General features: G+C 42.8%; 1 protein-coding gene across 1 annotated transcript; it reads right to left on the bottom strand.

The window, feature by feature from the left end:
• Positions 1–12,482: 12,482 nt before the first annotated feature.
• On the bottom strand, positions 12,483–20,250 carry rab18a (RAB18A, member RAS oncogene family). The gene is made up of 7 exons (XM_056434295.1): positions 20,032–20,250; positions 18,019–18,074; positions 15,108–15,169; positions 14,759–14,831; positions 14,113–14,231; positions 13,544–13,610; positions 12,483–12,736 (listed from the first exon to the last, which is right to left on the bottom strand). Exons 1-7 carry the CDS (start codon positions 20,097–20,099, stop codon positions 12,567–12,569), a joined length of 615 nt encoding a protein of 204 aa, XP_056290270.1. The 5' UTR covers positions 20,100–20,250; the 3' UTR covers positions 12,483–12,566.
• Positions 20,251–20,969: the final 719 nt, after the last annotated feature.

The following is a 20,969-nucleotide window of genomic DNA, read 5'->3' as shown; positions in this document are numbered from 1 at the left end:
TTTCCTGGTGTTTTAATATAAATTGGTGCTTAAATCAAATTAAAATCATCAGCAATATACATACGTTTCATTAATCACCCCCAGATAGATACATCTTACTTAAAGTAACCACCAATGGATTCTTGTGTTGGGGGTTAAAGTGGACAGTTCTATTTATGGGTTCCCTCTGATAAATCTGCTTTTACAGGGTATCTGGGAGCCAACGTCCACATCGTGACTCGGCTGGAAGTGTTTCGGGGGCAAAGTGTTTCCACCCGCCGCACTGAGCTGCAGCAGCAGCAGCAGACAGCGGAGCAAAACAGAAGCCACAGCCACTCACAACATAATGACAGCTGGGGGATCACAAATAAGACATAGACGCGAGCGGGGCCTGGTGTCCGTGTAGTATTTCATCACAGAAAAGCTAAATACATTCCTCACTACAGTCAAGTGTAACCACGTCAATGCAGCAGATGTAAGAAATGGCAGCTGCTGGAGGAATGCGGTTTGGCAGCCAGCAGGAGGCCTGGAGAGAGACTGGAAGGTCCTCTCACATTAACACTTTGTGTTTGGGAACACAAAGAGACATTGTTGACGGCCTGCGTGGGATTCCAGCCTGTGTGCGGGGTCAATCGCCTTCATATATGGTCCCATGTAAAGATCCCACACAAAGCGGGCCTCCATGTGTCCAGACATATAGTGAAACTCCCGGGACGTATTTTACGGTGAAAGGATGGTATTACGGAGCGGTGTGAGTGGTATGTTTTAAAGGTATTAAACACAGATGCACACAGAGACTTTTTCTAACCATTTTATAAGAGCATATTATAATATTAAAACACACACAGGGAGAGAAACATGTCGAGAGTGACTGCGGCTGTCGACCTGCCAGGCAGCGTGGCATGATTGTGGCAGCCAGGTTTGAAGGCCAGCAAATAAATAGGCCTCACATTTGCTCAAGCGTGAAGCCGGAGCCCAAACTGTACTGTTACCATAAATCTGGAATCAAATGGGCACACTCGGACAACGCAGGAGCCCATTCTTCCAGATGTTAGTTATGGAACTCTTATTTTGATGAGATCTTTTTCTCCCCCTCTCCGTCAAATAAATATAAACATATGTTTGGCGCAAAACCGCCGAACTGTGCGGTCTGGATTCACAATCTCGGCACGGGTGATTCACAGTTTGATGAATTCAGGTTACGACTTTGCTCACTGCAGTCGCTCCGCTTTAGTAGACTGACACTTATCGTACATCTAATCCCGTCCAGTGAGTGTGGGTACCGCGCTGCTGGGTATAGACCAGTCAGGAGGATTGGTTTGACTCATTGCTGCATCAGACACTTCATCATTCTTCACATGCATCCCATTAAAGTTGGGAGGAGCAGCCATTTGTCTCAATTTATGCCTCTACTGGAATATTAAACGTTAGAAATATTATCCGACTGTCTCATAAATTTATGCCGCCGTCATATAACTAATTCATCTCATCGTAATCTCCTTTAATTTACTCACTGTAATTTGAGAAATTAACAAATTTCACTCCCCTGTTGGAGTGAACTGTTGGTTACATTTTAAGGCCATCTGTAATTATAATGCTGTTGTGTTTTCACGCTGTGTAAACCGTGATGGAAAGCAGCTGTTATAGATTATCAGCCGAGTCAGCAGTTAATTCTGATGGTGTTACTGTCCAGCTCTTTTTGTGATATTTCTGATTTGGTGATAAATATAGAAGGTGGGTTTATAGTATCACGTTTTTGCAGTTGTTTACTAAATGAGTACTTAAACTCTAATTATTGAACTTGAGAAAAATTTTACGGTTCCTGTTGGGTATTCACATGCTATGCTACTTTATACTTCTACTCCATAACATTTATGAAGGAAATATTGTATATTTTAACTCATCCTGTCTGTCACGATTCACTGTTTTTTGTCTCGTTTCCAGTCTTATTTTGAAGTCCCTGTATCTCATGTCCTCTGTTATCCTGCACTTCCTGTCCCTGTGATTGTCTTCCCTGTCAGTGATTGTTTCATTCCCTTCACCTGCCCTCAGCCACTCCTGTTCCTCTGATTGTTACCTGTTTTTGCATTGAACCCTTTGCCTCAGTAAAGAGAGTTTTTGTTATTTACCTGGAGTTCTGTCCTGTTCCTCCGCGCATGAGCTCTTGCCTCTCCCAATCCGTGACACTGCCACATTTATCTGAAAGTTAATAGTTACTTTGAGAATTAGGATGTGACACATATGATCAATAAATTACATATGATGCATTGCTAGATTCAACAGTACATAAAGTAGGTATTTTATCATGTAACTTGGACCAGTTACAAGATAAAATGCAACTCATACTGTAAGATAAAAGTAAAACTATGATAAATTATTGCAATTTAGAAAAGTGGCCAAATTCCATAATCAATACTGTTTGGCACACTTTGCTGATAATTTTCTGTAATGGGTCTCACCAATGCTGATCGTGTTTCCAAACACTTTTTTTTGGTTGCTGAGGGGAAGTCTAATTGATCAAATGATGCAATTTCCCAAGATAGTATATAGGTGCGAACACTGTCCAAACCAATTCAATTCAATTCAGTCTATTTTATATAGCCCAATATCACAAATTACAAATTTGCCTCAGAGGGCTTTACAATCTGTACACATACAACATCCCTGTCCCAGGAACTCACATCGGATCAGGAAAAACTCCCCCAAAAAATAGAAAAAACCCTTTCACAGGAAAAAAAGGGAAGAAACCTTCAGGAGAGCAACAGAGAAGGATCCCTCTCCACGGATGGACAAATGCAATATATGTCATGTGTACAGAATCATTACATTCTTCTACTAAGTTTAATCATCACACTTTATACCATTTTTGGGTGCAGATGGCTGTGGGACCACCTCAAGAGGACATATATGGTCACATACAGTATCCTTTTCATTCAGAGTCGCCAGGCTGTGATCATTGTGGGCTTCATTTCAGGGATGTTGGAAGGACGGAGAGGAGGCCGCTCTGCGACTCAGCATTGCTAACAAGGGGAATGCAGAGAGGGCAGGAAGTGTCCACAGGTCGGTCTTCTCCCTCAAATGTGACACAAAAAGTCAAAGTACAAAAACTGCAAGAAGTTGCATTTTCTTCCAGTTATAGACAATCACAGCAACTTAGAACTTGTCCGTGTTGCCGTGACAGAAAGCAAATATTCCACAACTTACCTGAGACAAACTTCCATAGTTTTTGCACCCACAGCAACAGAGCCAAAATTAGAATGGAGACCAGTGATTTATCATTATTTATTTAAGGAGACTGAAAGGAAAAATGTGTCTGAAACAAGACGGAGTGCAGAAAGCCCAGAAAGAATAACGCATGTGTTGTCTCCTATAATTATCTCTGTTTATGTTCACGTTGGTATACAGCTTTCAATATCATTATTCTATCCGAAGGAACAGTACAGACATTTTGGAAACTAAGCCGATCTGGTTCTTGCCAAGAGTTAGATGAAATGATTCATAACAATCTCATGCCTGTCTATTAATTCTAAGGTTACAGCCGGTTGGTTAGCTTTGTTTAGATTGAAACAAGGACACAGCTAGCACATTTTAACAGTTACAAGTCATCAAAGTCAGAGTGTACCATGTCAAAACTCAGTGCCAATATAGTATGCCGTGAATATGTCACAAAAAAAGTCATACTATGGTTTGATATTTGAGTAAAGCATGCCACAAAGGTGGGAGGAACATCAACAGTTGTTGCACCTCTATTCTGGAGGAGCTAGTCCTTGATCTCCACACAGTGGAGGCGGTAATAGATGGAAGTTCACTGAAATATATATGTGTGTGCTTCTGTCTGCTGCTTGATTGGATGAACGTAAATATTTGAGCGCAGCACCGCTGCATGCTGTGAGGCTGAGCCAGAGGCATCCAGCACCATAAGTGAATTTGGGAGCTGCTCAAGGGCCCTGGTAGCGATGAAGCCAACTGCGGGGAAGCAGAATCACGCTACACTCACACTCGATGTACAAGCAGGAGCACAGCAGGGTAATAACATACTGGAGGAGGTGAGTGTAGATCAAACAGCCCCACTGGTCTCACAAAGACATGCAAAGGGATGCTCACGTGCATGCCCATCTGTTGAGCTAGTCTAAGATATCTGAAGGTGTCCGATGTCATGATCTGAAGCAAACAACCCAAGACTGTTCAAGTCAAACGGGACTATTTGGCATTTGTTCAAAAGTGTAACTAATAACAAATGGAGCTAATTCTTCCTACCCTACTCGTTTTCTGCAGTTAATCATGTGACATTCACAATCACATACACTGAAACTTAGGGATATAGTAGAGTTCAAAACAGCACAAATTCTGTTCAAAGCTAAACATAATTCACTTCCTGGAAATATTCAAAAGATTTTTAGAGATAGAGAAGGAGAGTATGAACTAAGAGGGAGATGGAATTTCAAACAGCCGATTGTTCATTCAACTCTAAAAAACATGTGTACATCTGTCTGTGGGGTGAAACAGTGGAATAGTTTAACTGATGACATCAAGGAAAGTAAGAATCTGGTGATATTCAAAAAAAAATTTAAAGACATGACTCTGGACAAGTACAGACGTATCAGCATTGATGACGCTTCATAAGTAACGGATAATGGGGACAAGCTTTTTTGTTTTGTTGATTGTTTTATGTATATGTAGGTATGTGTGTGTATATATGTTTATATGGGTGTGTGAATTTGTATGCATGTGTATATGTTTATGTATATATATATATATATATATATATATAGGTATATGTAATGGTTGTTTAAAATAAGTATTTTCATGAAAGCATAGGTTAGGGCACTTATAAGCTTGATAGCTTCAGCCTTGACCCTTTCGGTCGGCCACTTTCTTCTTTTGTTGAAATTTTGATTTTTGTATAGTATTGCTGATCGAAATAAACTAAACTAAACTAAACTAAACTAAAAACTAAACATTCTTAAACTAGTTTGATGCCCCACATAAATGAGGCAGTAGCTAACCTCGTTATGATGGAGGAACACATTAAAAGCAGCTAAACAAGTCCTTGAATGTTGGGAATATTTGAACCCGATTACTTGTTCACCTGTTAGGCCCGATGTATAGTTTCTTTGTGATTTTTTTGCAGTTTTTCATCCCTTCAGCATACGAGGACAAAGCTGCACTGCCGAGCACTTTGGGCCACGGCGACAGGAACAAGCCTGATAAAGCTCCACTGAAAGATCTGCTTCCTTGTTTCTTGATCTTCTAGTCGCTTTGAGGAGCCAGAGATCAAACGATGTCGTCTCTCGGGCCATGAGACCGACAGCCGTACCTGAGCTTGACCCCTGCTAAATGGCTTTTACTGGCTATGTGATTACAAAACAGTTGTCACGCCTCTGTTATTCCACATGATCTGATTGAAAGGGAATCCCGCGACAAAGTGGATAGTGGAGACACAGAGCTCGCATTAAATTAAAACCCACTCCTTCGAGAGAGCTTTATTTGACTTTATCTTGCTGGTGGGAGGCTGGGAGAGGTAGAGGTTGGCTTTGTGTTCTCAAATTCAATTGTCCATGATACAGTCAAAGACCATGAGCTGCCTGTGGTTTGCAGTAATAAACCTGAACTCGGGTTACATCCAAGGCGCAAAGGACTGCATACGGTCAGGGGGAAAAAAACAACAGAGTGATGTGGAACTGTAATAAGGTTAAGGCTTCAAGCTACAAGACCATGAGTAAAGCATGCAGGCAAGACCGAAAGAAAGTGCTAACAAGTTCATCCTCTGAACCCTGTCGCTCCAGGTTTGGCCTGGTGGAAAAAAAACAGCTTCTAAGAAGAAACAGCGGATCTCGCAAGACCTTCCAGATTCCCTTGTCTCTTCAAAGTCAGTGAAATTGGGGTCTTAATACTCGCTGGTTTACTACAAATTCTCTGGTCCGACCCCAAAATCGAGATCGGATTGGCAAAGAAAAATAAGCAGCGCAATTACAATACAGGGGCCTGATTATTTATACAAAATAATGAATTTGTTTCTATACATGCCAATCATCTCACCCAAACAGGGGTTCATAATGTAGAGTTTTTTCTTCTTCTTCCTTCCTCGTGGAGAGCACAGCACTGCAGTTTGAAGCATGCGTCCAGTCCATGAAAGTGTTTGAGGCATGTGGAAAGCTTACACCCATCCCTTGTTGATACAAAGTGATTAGTTTATTATAGAAGCCGATGGCCCGGGTACATGGGTATTGGCTTCCATGTTGCAGCGGTAGCTCGAGTGCGATCCGGCCGGGTGTCCTGTCACGCTGGGTGCCGATGACAGGAGTCTGACGAGGTGAGTCGCGGGTGATGGGATGATGAGCGAAGTTACTCATCCTCCCATTGGGTTTCCACAGGGCAGCGGTGCCCTCCGTGGCCCGTGTTTTTTTTCCTTCTGAACCCTTGCGCTTATTGCCACAGTAACCCGAGGCCGTGAAGAAAGCGACCCCCACTGCGAGGCCAGTTTTGTCTTCCAGGGCGATGAGGCGCTGTCCACTGATTCCTTTAGGGCCTGTACACAGGGCGCCGTGTTTTTGAAAATAACAAGAGTGGGTTACAACAAAATCATTTTGGTTTAAATTAGATTGACAGAGTATCAGCTATGAGGAAATTCAATTACTGCTCTATTACTAGCTGAATTGACTTACATGGATCCGAGGCCAGAGGTTCACACCAAACAAGGGTCGAGGTTTCCTGCTTACCTGGGGCCTGTTCTTATTAAGTTATGGGGGCCTTATGTGATTGATGGGTACATATAGAGGACCGCTGCTTCTGAGCAAGTCGGTAAGCCAATGTGTTGACCGACTCCTTCGGCATTCTTCAGATAAGACTCCCCCCAGAAGATGTTTTTACGCTGTACATTGAACACTATTACCATTCAAGTTGTCTCCTTCACTGAAATATTACTTCATATAAAAATACTGCCATGCCCACACAAGAAGCTTCAAAGATTGTCATAGTGAGTCAAGCAGAGGAAAGTAGAGAGGGTAGTGCAGGGGAGTGAATGACTTCTCTTGAACCCAAAAGGCCTACAGCAGGTCACACAGCTCAAAACAGATCAGAGTCCTGAAACGGGACGCTCCCGCTGCCTGATGAAATGTCAAAGGGTCTAAATGTAAACGGGTGCAACAATGTAAACACACGGTTCCGAATAATCAAAGTGTTTCCACCTGCAGTGACAGAGCCATCAGTTCTGGGCATGCCGGTCATTACCTCACAGCCTTCTGGTGCTCAGAGGGTAACCTAAGAGAGGTCAGACTCGGCTTTGGCTGACTTTAAGGGAAGGAAAGGGCGGGAACGAAAAAGGGGCATTTTGCCTCTACCTCACCTCCGAGCATAAACAGGGAAACAGTCTACAGACCTACAGGTGGCTTCAGAGTCTTTGTTCCCAGAACAAGGAAGGTCGTTGTGGTGACAGAGGAAAGAAATGTTAAATCAGATTTGCAAATGTTCGACCCCAAGAACTCTGTTAAAGCACCCGAGAACTATCCGGACTTATCCGATCCTCATTATCACAGTGCGGACCTCATAGGGAACCTCTCAGTTCCTCACCACAATGTCCAACTCAGGTGACGACCTCAGTGCGAGGTTCTAGATTAGTGGGCTTAATGTTATGTTTGGAATGAATGGATGATTTGAGTTACAGATATTCCAAAAAGGGATTGTGTCACGAGTTCCCCATCATATTAGTTGTTTTCATTCTCTTTGCTGACCACAATCGCTCCAATCATCCTCTCGCCTCTCTTTTTTTTCCGCCCCTGCGAGCCAGCATGGCAAATAATTCCCCCGATAGCGAGACCGGCACATAGCATGACAAAGTGAGAGACGTCCGGGAACCCAACACCTTATGAAACGATGCCCGACGTCTCGTAATGTTTTTACGCATGACGGCATGACTCGTCTGAGCGTTAAGCCATACGGCCCCGCCGCTGCGACAAGCAGGACGAAGAGCAGGGAGTCAGGACGGTGCTAATGAGAGCCAGATCTGCTCTGTTAGCTGAGCGGCCGGCTGCAGGCTCAGACAGAAAGAGGTCCGTCAAGCCGCCCCTGCAGAGTGGCTCACAGGCTTCTGATGGAAGGACAGGTTGGGCATGTTACTAAGTCTGTCTATGAGCGAGAGAGTTTAGTCCTCCCATACCTTCTCCACAACAGCTGATCTTTCCATGCACTTTAAAATGTTTTTAATTTAATTTGTATTCTTTTTTGTAAGACAAGAGACAATACATACAAAACAGTGAGATACAAGCCAGCAAAACGTCATATAGTCAGGGTATGGGAGAACGGATATAGATGAAAGCTGATTTATATGTATGTGTATCTGGGTTTTAATTGTTTTTCAGGCCCAAAAAATATTTTAAAATCTATTTTAATATTAATAGGATGAGTGGTGTCATGTTTGTAAAAACATCGTGAACATTAGCCAGATGAAGTGGAGTTCTGTTGTATTGTAAACGATGGAGGTTAGTTTCTCCAGTGTGTGATATGTGTGTTATTTCTTGAATTCCAATAGTTAGGGTCACAATGAGTATTCTGTGGTTTATTGCTAAAATGTGTCCTAGTAAGCACGGTGAAGGAGATAATGGGACAAGGCAGCCCAGTGACTTATTTTTTTCCAAAAGTGTTAAACTGGTGTGCAGTGCCAGGTGGCGTAAACCTAGCTATCCAGATTATTTTGAGTGAAACGTGGACAGATGCCTGTCGTTAATCCCATTTAAAAAAATTGTTATACTACATTAGTTGTACATTTTCATTTTTAGCCATGAAGTCGATGTTATTGCATATTTGGATCCAGAAGTCAGCATCAGGAGTGATGGATAGGTCTAATTCCCTTTTTCTTGATGGTACGAATGACGATTTTTTGGATTAACTTTTTTGACGAGGTGATATTAATAATTGCGAGGTTCTAGATTAGTGGGCTTAATGTTATGTTTGGAATGAATGGATGTTTTGAGTTGCAGATATTCCTAAAAGGGATTGTGTCACGAGTTCCCCATCATATTAGTTGTTTTCATTCTGTTTGCTGATTTAATTAACTCTCATGTCATTTCAAACCTGGCCATTCACACCTGATCATCATTCATTCCCTTCACCTGGTTCTCACGCCCATCTCACCTGTAGCCCATCCCTTCGTTAGTGTGTCAGCATTTAGTTGCAAATTCTCCAGCGTTATTAGCCTTAGTCCTGACCTGCCTGTTCTGACCCTGCCTGCCTGCCCTGACCTCCCATTCGCTGCCCCTTTTAGGAATTGTTTGCTTCTTGGACTGATCTCACGGTTTTTAACCTGCCTTTTTTCAAGTAAAGACATTCATCTTTGTTACCCCTGTCTCAGAGCCGTGCTTTTGGGTTCCAGTTTGTTCCCGATGCCATACTTCTGAATCAAATAGGGGAATGAAAACAGAGTATTGTTATAGAAGTTGTGTTTCAAATGATTGATGCCTTTAGCGGACCATGTGTGGAGATTTACAATGTTTGTTGTTGCTTAGAAAGTCAGGATTGTCCCATATAGGGGTAGAATTTGAAGGCGCAAAGGTGATGTTTGTGCTTGTGTGGAATTTCCTACAGGCTATCAGAGTTAATGCTATTGTTAGACTTTTGGAGCATGGATGGCATTTGATAGATTGACTGAGAAATGGAAGGTCTGAAATCTCCAGGTGACTTTTTTTTTATTGTCACCACATCCATGTTGTTTGATGACACCTCAAAGCTTTTATAACTATGGTCTTTTGATTGTTCTGACCGCAAATCTAAATAATAACAAATATTTTAACAATAAAGGTCCTATGAATAATTCAGTGATCGGTCCCTAATAATAGGAATAAGAACTTTATATTGTCATTATATATAATATGGTTAGTCATTCATGAACCAACTTCCTTTTCTTTTTTTTCTACTCATGTGCTCTGCTGAGCGTTGTCTGTTCCGTGAGTCTGTTCCATGAACGTGTTCCGTGAACGTGTTCCGTGAGCGTGTTCCGTGAGTCTGTTCCTTCCTCTACCTGGTTGTCTCAACCGTAAAATTATAGTCAGTTGACACCCCCCCCCCCCCAAAAAAAACCTCTTCAGATTTACACTATTCACTTGGATGACCTATTTTGATTTCAAATGGCGAATCTCGCTGAAAGGTGCAAGTATGGAGAATAATTTAGTTGCTGCCCCATTTAGATAATTATTCATTGCTAAATGACCTTTCGCAAGCACTGGTCAGCTTTCAAAAGGGAAGTGAAGGGGGCTTTGAGGAAGGCCACTGCCCTCCTTCTCATGATGTGGCTGTTAAAGGAATGCGAATTGACCCGACTTTGTAAATTATTCCCAGAAAATATAGAATCTGTCAGCTCAGCCCCTTGAGTTGCTGATGTTTTTCCAGTGTAAGCATGAGGAAACAGCAGCGCTACAGATCAGCACATGGTTGGACCACATGAAGGCATTATTACACCGTATGCCTCCGTTGTTGTTTGACTGAGACATATTTCCAGGCTGCGGCAGGAGATGAGGGATATGCTAAAGAGGAAGAGTCCTCGCTCTCGCTGCCAGCACTGACCCTTTCATAATCGTCCAGGAATTATGCACATCCCAGTTAAAGCACTGGTAGAGTGAGTTATGGCTGTGGTGGTGTTTCCCGAGCAGTCTGCCAAAAAGATGATTTATACAGATCACACGTCTCGGGTCCGAGGGTTCCTCGGACACTGTTTAAACACGTCTTTAATCTGGGGACAGAGGAATGTGAAGGGCGCGGAGTGAAGAACCCATCACCTAGCAGTGACATTTCCAACATGGCAACCATGACGGCAGAGTTATTAGTCATCTCTACCGAATACTCGGACATGAAAGCGGTTGTCATCATTATACAACCTGGCTCTGAGTTACAGATGTTGTCGCTCTGAGTCACTTGAATTTGCTTAAAAAAAGAATTTTATTTAGTTTAATACATAGGGCGGTTTGTAGTGAAATATGTTTACATTCAGCTTTACAATTCATACAGGAATTCTCCCTCCAAATCCCTAAAATACACACAATTTACAATGTATACGCATGTTTATACATATTTCTGAAGATTAAAAAAAAGAAAGCTATACCAGTTAAATAACTAAAACCTACATCATTTGTGTTTAATTATACTATTAAATTCAAACGTTATGCAATGTTTTATTGTCAGCTAAGTATAAGTTAACATGTTAGAGTGAATTGCCTCTCAAGGCCATTCCCGGACAAACAAACACAAAAAAAAATGGCACGCAGAGTTTCCCATGCAATTAAAGAGATTAGAAAAATTAAAATGTGTAATAAGACATGCTTGAATCCATGTCGTTTTCAGCATCCCCGTCACGAGAGCAAGCTCTCCAAACTACATTTCCCAGAACCCACATCAGCACTCAAATAATACAAACGCGGTCAGAGGTACAGTACATTTATAACTGCTTCTCGGGTAGAAAAACAGAGATAGGAGTACTGTGAAATCCATTAGCAGTGTGCAGCGCACAGCTTTTGCTTTGATTTTCCAAAGCTCAGTGGAAACACCCTCATGACTCACTGCACTGTCTAATATTGAACACTTTTCCTTTGTCTCTGTCCAGTCAAAGGGATCTTTATGAAGAACCATAGTAGCGTGAGTGTTATTACTGATATTATCTGTCTGAGCGAGGGTGTGCCAGTAGGTCGCACTCCATTAAAGCCACTCGTTACTACAAAAGGCGTGCAATTTTAAGAGGTTCCCTCTTCTTCGGCACCCAGTGGAAAGCTTGCTAGTGCCAATCTCTTTGATTTATGCACTCTTCAAAATCACACAGAAAAGTTTGAAGTCCAAGTCAATAAAAGTAGTGAAACGTCATCCCAGACAGTTGGTAACTCTATCATATAAGAAATGGGGCAGTTGTGTGGACAACAGAGATGCATGATCTAAGCCTTTGACAGGGCGTGAGATGGAATACAAGACAGCTTGGCTTGATAAGCCTCTCCAAAAGCAGCATACTGTTCATAGAGTCTGGGGGGGAGGGGGTGGGAGCGGGGGGGACCAAGCACATAAGAAAGACGGAGAAAAGTCTGCCCTGCGTTGATGTGCTCACTAAGGCAAGATGCTCCGAGGACAAATAGCATGCTGGAGACAAGGGAGAACCCCTTGGTCAAAACGGCTTCCCCCCATTTTCGGTATCATATTTCACCATGTTCCTATGTTGGTTTGTACTTTTGGACTCCCTTTATCTGTATGAAGAGAGTACGTTTAACATTTTGACCAAGGGGTACCTGAACTGGAACTCAAAACAAAACAGAGTAGAGGAAAACTCACTCAAATTCCATTTAGAGGAAGGTGGAGCTGCATTCGCATTTAGGCTGGCGTTATTAGAAAGTGCGCAAAAAAAGTGTCTGTGTGAACACAGGTAGTGTGTGTGTGTGTGTGTGTGTGTGTGTGTGTGTGGACGATTAACCCTCCACTGCCTACTCTGAGGGGGGAGCTCAGTTAAGGACACAGTGGGAGGGGCTGTTCTCTGAAGTGTGGCACTGTTTGGGAATCCATGTATGTTTTGTACATGTTCGTGCGGGCGTGTGTGTGCGTGTGTGAGAATCTGTGCGTGTCGTCTAAACCAGAGAGCAGTAGCCACCGCAGCTCCTGCTGCCCGCGTCCTCGTCGGTGAGCTGGATCCCTCGGCCGTGTGTCTCGCTCTGCCATAAACCGGGAGTCTGGATGATCTTCTCCACCAGCTCCTCAAACGCGCACTGAACACCGTCCCTGGTCTTTGCGCTCGCCTCTGGGAGGGAGAAAGAAGGGAGGAAAAGAAGAAAGGGAGAAAGAAGGGGACAGATATGGCAGAGAGGAGAAAGAGGCGAAAAGACAAAAGGAAAAACAAGTAGAGTGAAGAAGAAGAGAACGCGGAAAAGTAGATGATACAGATTCGTTGTCTGCATCTTGATGTCATCATGTGCTCCGGCTCCCAGAGCAGAGGGGGTGGAAAATGTCTCAACAATAACTGACAACCGCAGACACTAATGGTGAACCCTTGGAGGTTATTAGGGGATATAGTCAACACCTACTCCACAACATGACGATATCCAGAATCATTATATTGGCGAAATCAATCTTATTTAAGAAAGCCAAATCCAAATTAATATATTGTGAAATGACTCAAGAGAACTTTGAAAAAGGAGTGAAATATTTCCATTTCCACAAAACATGTTGTTGTTGGATGGACTGGCGACCTGTCCAGGGTGTACCCTGTCCTTCGCCTTATGTCAGCTGGGATCGGCTCCAGCGCCCCGCGACACTCATGAGGATAAGCGTTATGGATAATGGAATTTCTGAAATAACATTTTTGATGAAGATTGAAACTTGGTGTTTAAACTTGCACGTGCAAGTCACTGCAACTCTTAAAAGTAGTCCTTCACCGATAAATTTTTAAAAAAAAGAGCACATTGAAACTGATATTGTTTTATTAATAGAACTAGGCGCACATTCCTCAACAAGTATGATAGTTATTTCAAAGGCTGTTTCCCCTGTGACAGTCTCCGCTGTAGCTCATGCTCAGCAGGTCTTTGGAGAGGGAATCCTCCCGACTTACCTATAAAAAGCATGGAATGTTTTCTTGCAAACTTCAGCCCTTCGGTCCTGTCTAGCTCGTGGTTTTCCTAAAACAAAAAGAGAGGTAATGGCTTATTTGAGGTCTACCGGGCGCAGCTGTCAGCTACTGTGGTCGTCACAGGGCAGAGAGGAAAAGCGATTTTCATGGACAAAGAACAGGACACAATAAATTCATAATACTCTACTTAGTGGCCATTTGTATCCCCACTGACCGACTCTGGTGTCCTGGTAAAGGACCAGTTGCCAAAAATATGAAAGTGGGTCTGCCATGGTTATTTAGTTCTGTAATTTGTCAACTGGCAGTGAGCAGATTTTACTAATTGTTGCCAATTTATTTTTACTGTGCTGTGGAATATGTATACAGTAACTGTATATTGCAAAAGGGTGAATATTAAGTGAATTTATTTGGTCATTAAAACTTAAGCCAAAGTAGACGGTACATGTTGATTTAAAAAATCCCAATGTGCTGGTCCTCTCTAATCCAACCATCATGTCGACCTTAGTAGCAATACACATACTAGTTTAATGCAGGAACATATCCACACTCACCTTATCAATTTTATTTCCCACAAGCATTTTGACGAGGTCGTTCCGCGTGCAGTACGTCTCCAGCTCGTTGAGCCAGTTGTCGAGCTTGGTAAAGGTCTCCCGGCGTGTGACATCGTACACTGTGCCAAACCAAGTGAACAACACACGGTCAGAATGAAGGCAGATAGGTACGGGCATCGATCAAACGTTTTCTAGAAGAGAGCAAGACTGAGGGGACTGGCTCCGTTTCTGAAACCATAACACATGACAATTTGCAACACCATAATCTCACACACACACACACACACACACACACACACACACACACTTTTTGCTCAAGTATTCGACCAATTATTCCATTGAGTAATGGGATAAGAACTACTTTTTCTGTTTTATTAAAGAGCTATAGTAAAAAAAAATGTATCACCACTTGTATTGCTTGATTTGCATGCGATAGTATTATCTGTCAAAACTGAGCCCAATTTGTGCCATATTACATTCTGTGTTTTAAAGAATAAAACATTTCTAAAATGCAAACATATATTTCTAATTACTTTTAAAAAGCTACAAGCTTTAAACTAACTTCCAGAGAAAGTGGCAAGAGTGTGTGTGTGTGTGTGTGTGTGTCACAGGATGAGAAGTCAACACACACGCACGCACATCTTACCCAAGATGACTCCCTGGGCACCGCGGTAGTAACTCGGCGTCAGGGTTCGGAAGCGCTCCTGTCCTGCAGTGTCCTGCAAAAGACAACCAGCTCAGCACTACGGGACACAGTCACGGGAGGAATAACTGGAGGCTCAAACTGAAGGGGAAACCAGGGGCAGACGACATAAACAACAAGGATGAGGCCTGTGTCCCACAGGGGCATATAGGCAGAAACGGTGTTGCGTAAGCGCCATCTCCTGGGCGTTTGTGGGAACAGTTTGTGGAGCTCCGACTTGACAGACGAGAGCGACAGCTCTGGGATGAATGCCGCACACTTCACAAACGGTGGGCAGAGTTTTGCCACTTACCCATATTGCCAGCTTTGCCCTGTTTCCATCCACGGTGATGGTCTTCACTTTGAAGTCGACACCTAGACAATGAGAGGCAGGTCGATAAGTCACGCGGTCACGATGACCTCATCCTGCTTCACTCCCACAATGGGGACTCCTCCAGATTCGGCCAACTACTGCCAAGAATATTATAACACTGCAACAGACTATAATTATCAATGATGAATTGTCATATATATATATATATATACACACCACGCATTGTCTCTGAACTTCTGTTAACCCCAGCCTGTCAGACTGGCATTATGCCCATCCCATGCACTGTATTTAAATGATGTCTTGACAGTGTATTTATATCCACCAGAAAGGGGACGGCGTGTGGTTTAATGTCCTACGCTAAAACAAATACAGGTCTGTATTAAAGAAATAATAAAATAAAATCCATCACCTGTGAAACGGCTCAGAGAGCCATGATTCACCCCGAAACATCCCACCAGGTCCCGAAGGAACGGACATTTACATGAAAATTATAATGTTGTCCCCCCATCCCCTCAACAAGTAAATCTCCTCTATTGCCTTTGTGCAGTGTCTCGGTGAACAGAGTGTGCCGTGTCTGGATGACATATCTGCCCGAGTTTTAGCATCCACTGAGATTTACCAGGGAAATGTTGGGATAGTTGGGCTTGTTTTTACATCTGGGACGAGGGAGGGGAGTTCAGCTCTGAGCCGAAAAACAGGAGGAGAAAAAGAGGACACAGAGACAGGCCGAGGAAATATGATGTGACGTGTGCCCCACAGACACACGCACACACACACATACAGCCCATTCACGCAGTCAATCACACTGCTCTTCCTTCCGAGTCCAGCATTTGTTGCTTTCATTCTTCATAAATTCAGACAGGACTTCAACCAGAGGACATGCAGCACGGCATCTGTTTGTAATATCACAACAAAACAAGATGCCGCGGCCGCTGGAAGTTTAACGTTGGTGATCCCTGCGGGGCCAACGCGTGCATGGTGCACCAGAACAAACCCTTCATTGTGCGATACACTGGAGCCCGTCACCCTATATTGTCTCTCCATCACTTGTAATGGCTGTCCCCTGCAGTAACGAGGTGATACGTCCATCAACGCAAAGCTTCACGGCAGCAGGCCTGCTCGACTGTCTTGACAATCACCTCATCAAGACCGTCAAATGACTCTTGCCTATTTAATAACTTTCAGGTCAATGCACTGTGTGAAAATGTGACAATGCACTGAGAAAGCCATTGTCACAGAGAGAGAGACGACCCCAGTTGAACTGATATGGGTGACAATGACGCAAAATACATTAATGACGCCCGGTGAAATGTGATTTCTGTTTGAATGGGGGAACTTGAGTCAATGAGGGGAGGCGTAACTCCAATAAATACATCTGTCTGGAAAAGATTCCCAGCTGGCCAAGTACAAAAGCAGAGATCCAGGCCTTGACCTTGAAGGGAGGGAGGAAAAAAGAAGAGTGTTTTAACCATTTCAACCTTTTCTGGATTCTTTGCTTTTCGTGGCTTGGCCAAAGACATCATTGTGAGCTACAAGCTCTTCACAAAAACCACATTAGTTAGTGTAGAGACATTCTACATTCAAACTCATCAGGACGATTATGAATCGAGTTGAATTCTTCAAGACATAAATCCTTTAAAAGGTAGTTATAGCCTCATGGACACTTGAACATATAGCAGGTGTGTGTCCTTGGTCCAGCCAATGACTTACACCATTGAATGAAGAGGATACAATTGGCAGATCCACCAGAGTTTGGGAAAACCTGAACCTTAATTACCGTACAATGTTTTCTAAGATAGATAGACACGCCTGCTGTAAGAATGTTTTCTCAACACCTCATTGGCTTTTAAATAAATCAAAGAGCTTCGTGGCTGTGAGGTAGTGTGCTACTTTCAACTTACCAAGTGCTCAGACAGCAGATCTCCTGACAGGCCAAATTTGCTCGACTACGATTCCAGAATAAAAATGTAATGCAATATATACTGTGTGTGTAATAGACACAAAATGCAAGCATGGTGGGATAGTTCTGGTCCTAGAGCAGATTACAAGGTTTGTGGATTGTTCAGTAAAATGTAAAGTATCTGCCAGCAGCCTCAGCCGGGCCGACTACATGTACAATGTCATATATATATATATATATACACACATATTGTATTAATGTACACTCCATGGTCACTTTATTGGGTCCATACCTGAGCCACATAGTCTACCTTTGCGAAACTTATAATTACCAGTTGTTGATTTTTTTACATTTAGGTGTTATTTTAACTTTGTTATTATTGAGGTCATAATTAGTGGTGGTGTTGTACTGTATTATATTGAACTGTGTTCCTCATACAACCACCCATTGTTTTTAAATGGGGTGGGCAAAACATTAGAAACACCTCTCAATATAATGCAGTGTAGTTCAACATCACTGTGAACTCCAACCTCAATAATAAACATTTAGTGAGATCAATATCTCTCCAAGAGTGTCAACCAAAACTGGAGATTATTGTTCTATCATTAGAATTCATGGCTCAGGTTTTGTAACAGTTTAAATTATATTTTACCAGTGTTCTTAATAAGTGTTTGTATGCATTTCTATATATTGGGTGTATTTACATTAGTCCATTATGGATCCAGTTTTTTATATTCTTATATAATCAGTGATTAAGGATATTAATCAATGAGCTTATATGTTAAATATGAGCTGATACACTACCTATTTTGTATCGCCTTTCATGAGTAATCTAATTTTGAAATCCTTGTTTGTACTTTACTCCCTTAGGTCTGAGTGTGTACCATTAAGTGTGCTGCTCATATTGACTCCACTCATAACGGTTTGGCAGTTACCACAAACCTTACTTTTATTTAATTATTTTTAAAACTTAACTCATGGGTTACTCACCTATTGTTGCTGCTTGCTCGGGGTCAAATGTGTCATCTGTGAATCTCAAGAGGAGGCTGTTGACAGGAAAGAGAAGAATAATTCAATTAAAACTCATTATGAATCACTGACAAACACAGCAGACCGGCATATTTTCCGTACTTCTAATCCACGGGCTGCGTGAGCGTTTGGTCGGGAATCAGGTTTCCATTTGCTCTCTTCACATAACCCGTCTTTCGGCACCAGGCATATCGAATTCTGTATCTGCATCTCCTTCTATTGATCTCTTTGTGCTTAACTTGCATTACGCATACATGAACCAGATGAGATCACCATTAGATTGCACTCAGGTGGACAGAGGTCACGTAACTATGACTAATCCAGTGCAAAGGCCTTAATCACTGTGCTGATGATGGGGATAAGTAGACTCCTTTCACTTGAACCAAGCAGAATTCTCTTATTCTTCCTCAAGGGCTGTTAGGAGGGATGCGAGCGATGAGCTATGCTTGGAGACAGCCAAGTTATAAATGTGTTTGCGTAGGCCAGTTGTTCAGGTGAAATGAAACGTGTGTTCCTTGCCAAGCAGACAATCTCCCTGGTGATTTAAGGGCTTCTACAGATTGCAGTGAGACAAATTAAATAACTGTATGCCCTTCAAAACGTAGTCCGGTCTGTGTACCCGCTTGACAACAGCTCAAGGCTGTGGATAATTTAAATGGTATTTTAAACTATTCATAGTCTGCATTTGTTTATTTTATTAAGCAAGAGCCAATTTAATAATACAAAATTACATTCTGGAAACAACTGCTCTTGGCCTCAATTATCCACCAGCAGGCAGCGTACAGTACAGCTGCCCACAAAACTCTTCTGTTTTCTGGAAATATAAGCAAATCCAGGTCTATGTTATGGTGCTGGCATACACTTAGTCACTCCTCTGTGTCACTACAGAGCTGTAAGCTCTATTGGAGAGAATGTGAGGAGAAGAAAGAAGAAGAAAAAACACACAACTAAAACAGGCATCCATTTGTGCTCACACACACGTAAAAAGCACGGCAACCTTTTGTGGTTCACGTAATGGTGTGTTTTTAAGAAGCCACGGTGTGTTCATCAGCCCGACCTGAGATATAAGGTCAAAGAGACTTTCCAAATGGCTTCAGGCCATTCGTTACCTATGCACTGTGGTATGACAGCGGAAGGCACGCTGTACTCAGTGCCATAGTTGAGCAATGTGATGGTTGATGGCTCGGGCTGGCTATCAGGATTCTTCCATGCAGTCTGGACCACAGTCCTGCAGAGCAGCAAACATGACCACGCTCTCTGCTGGCATACCACACAGCAGAATCTGCCAGGATAATGTAAAAAAACAACAACAACTAAAACACGAGTCTGCTTTGAATATTAGGCTCATGTGTGGTTCCCAACAACGACCTCTTGATTACCACATGGCAGAAATCAACTGTGTGGTATAAAGTACACAGCATTCTAGTACTGAGGCAGAGTTTCCCTCAAACACGACCTCTTGAATGACAGCCTCCTATTCACGGGACACATTGCCCGTTGAACCATCTCATCCCGGAGGAGCTCGCGCTACAGACACATTTAAGATTAGCTCCAGGGGAAGGTTCTCACATGGCATCACAGTCACACACAGTACCTGGCCCTCACTGCCCGTCACGCCGCGTCACGTCACGTCACGGCAGGCTGAGGTCAGAGTACCGCCACGACGACAAGGCTGGAAGGTGGTCCTGGATTGCAACATCTTCACACAAGCGCATGGGACGTGAACAACGATGATGTCACACAGAGCTAACTACTGTCAGCGAGCTGGTTAGCTGGGCAGCTAGCACACCACAACAAGCCGTATAGCTTTACTATTATGATTAAAGAAGAGGACATCCACAGCCGAGTCCACGTAATATGAATATGAAGATGACGCAATGTGTAGTTGGCTGCTGAGGTGACGCTAGCTATCTAACGTTAGCAGTGAGCCACGACCTCCATTCTTTGGAGATAACAAGCTACGTTTTGGCTTACCTGGACTTGCCAACACCGCTTTCTCCTATTATCAGTATTTTCAGCGTCGTAAGTGTGTCGTCTTCCATTTTCCTTGAACAGTGAGTACTGTCGATAAACGGCTCCGACAAGCCTGTATTTAAAAACCACGTCCCTGAGTAACTTGCGTTCCTGTTGACAGCTCGCAGCAGATACTTGTGTCTTGGTGAGAAGACGCCTCGCCATATCCGGTATGAGGTCTGTTGGCACTTCCGCTCAGTGGGCTATATGCATTATGAATATCAGATGTCCGTCTCCTTACATAACTAAGCAGACCCAATGGCGATTCATATGCATTTTAATAAACTATTTCTGCCCCACATACTGTGTGGTATAAATTGGTATCCACAATGTTTCAGGCAGTGTTGCATAACATCAGTAAAATGTCTATTGATTTTCATTGTTTTTTTTATCATTGTTTTCACACGTACCAATATGTTCGTATTACGATTATAAACGTACAATATATATATATATATATTCAATTCAGTTTATTTGTATAGCCCATTTTCACAAATTCCAAATTTGTCTCAGTGTTTTACAATCTGTACACATAGACATCCCTGTCTCAGAACCTCACATCGGATCAGGAAAAACTCCCAAACAACCCTTCACGTGGAAAAAAGGGAAGAAACCTTCAGGAGAACAACAGAGGAGGATCCCTCTCCAGGATGGACAGGTGTAATAGATGCCATGGGTACAGAAGGAATCATTATACACAAATTAAAACACAGTAACGACACAATCAATGAATATGACAGAGTGTATGCATAGTTGGTAGTAGGCATATTCCACGATCCAGACCTCCATGATCCATCAGACAAATGGAGGTAGAGAGGAGTGGGCGGAGTCTCAACAGGGCCATGGCATAGTTGGTAGTAGGCATATTCCACGATCCAGACCTCGAAGATCCATCAGGC

Source organism: Pseudoliparis swirei, chromosome 16 (genome assembly GCF_029220125.1).
Source record: "Pseudoliparis swirei isolate HS2019 ecotype Mariana Trench chromosome 16, NWPU_hadal_v1, whole genome shotgun sequence".
Taxonomy (NCBI): domain Eukaryota; kingdom Metazoa; phylum Chordata; class Actinopteri; order Perciformes; family Liparidae; genus Pseudoliparis; species Pseudoliparis swirei.
This window is presented reverse-complemented; position numbering and strand designations above follow the sequence as displayed.

Excerpts from the sequence above, each read along its gene's own strand:
- rab18a (XM_056434295.1), bottom strand. The coding sequence starts at position 20,099 with ATGGAAGACGACACACTTACGACGCTGAAAATACTGATAATAGGAGAA. Across the intron at positions 13,611-14,112 it reads TGGGAAATAAAATTGATAAG|GAAAACCACGAGCTAGACAG; the intron begins GTGAGTGTGGAT and ends TTTTTGTTTTAG. Across the intron at positions 12,737-13,543 it reads ACATTCCATGCTTTTTATAG|AGGCGAGCGCAAAGACCAGG; the intron begins GTAAGTCGGGAG and ends TCTCCCTCCCAG.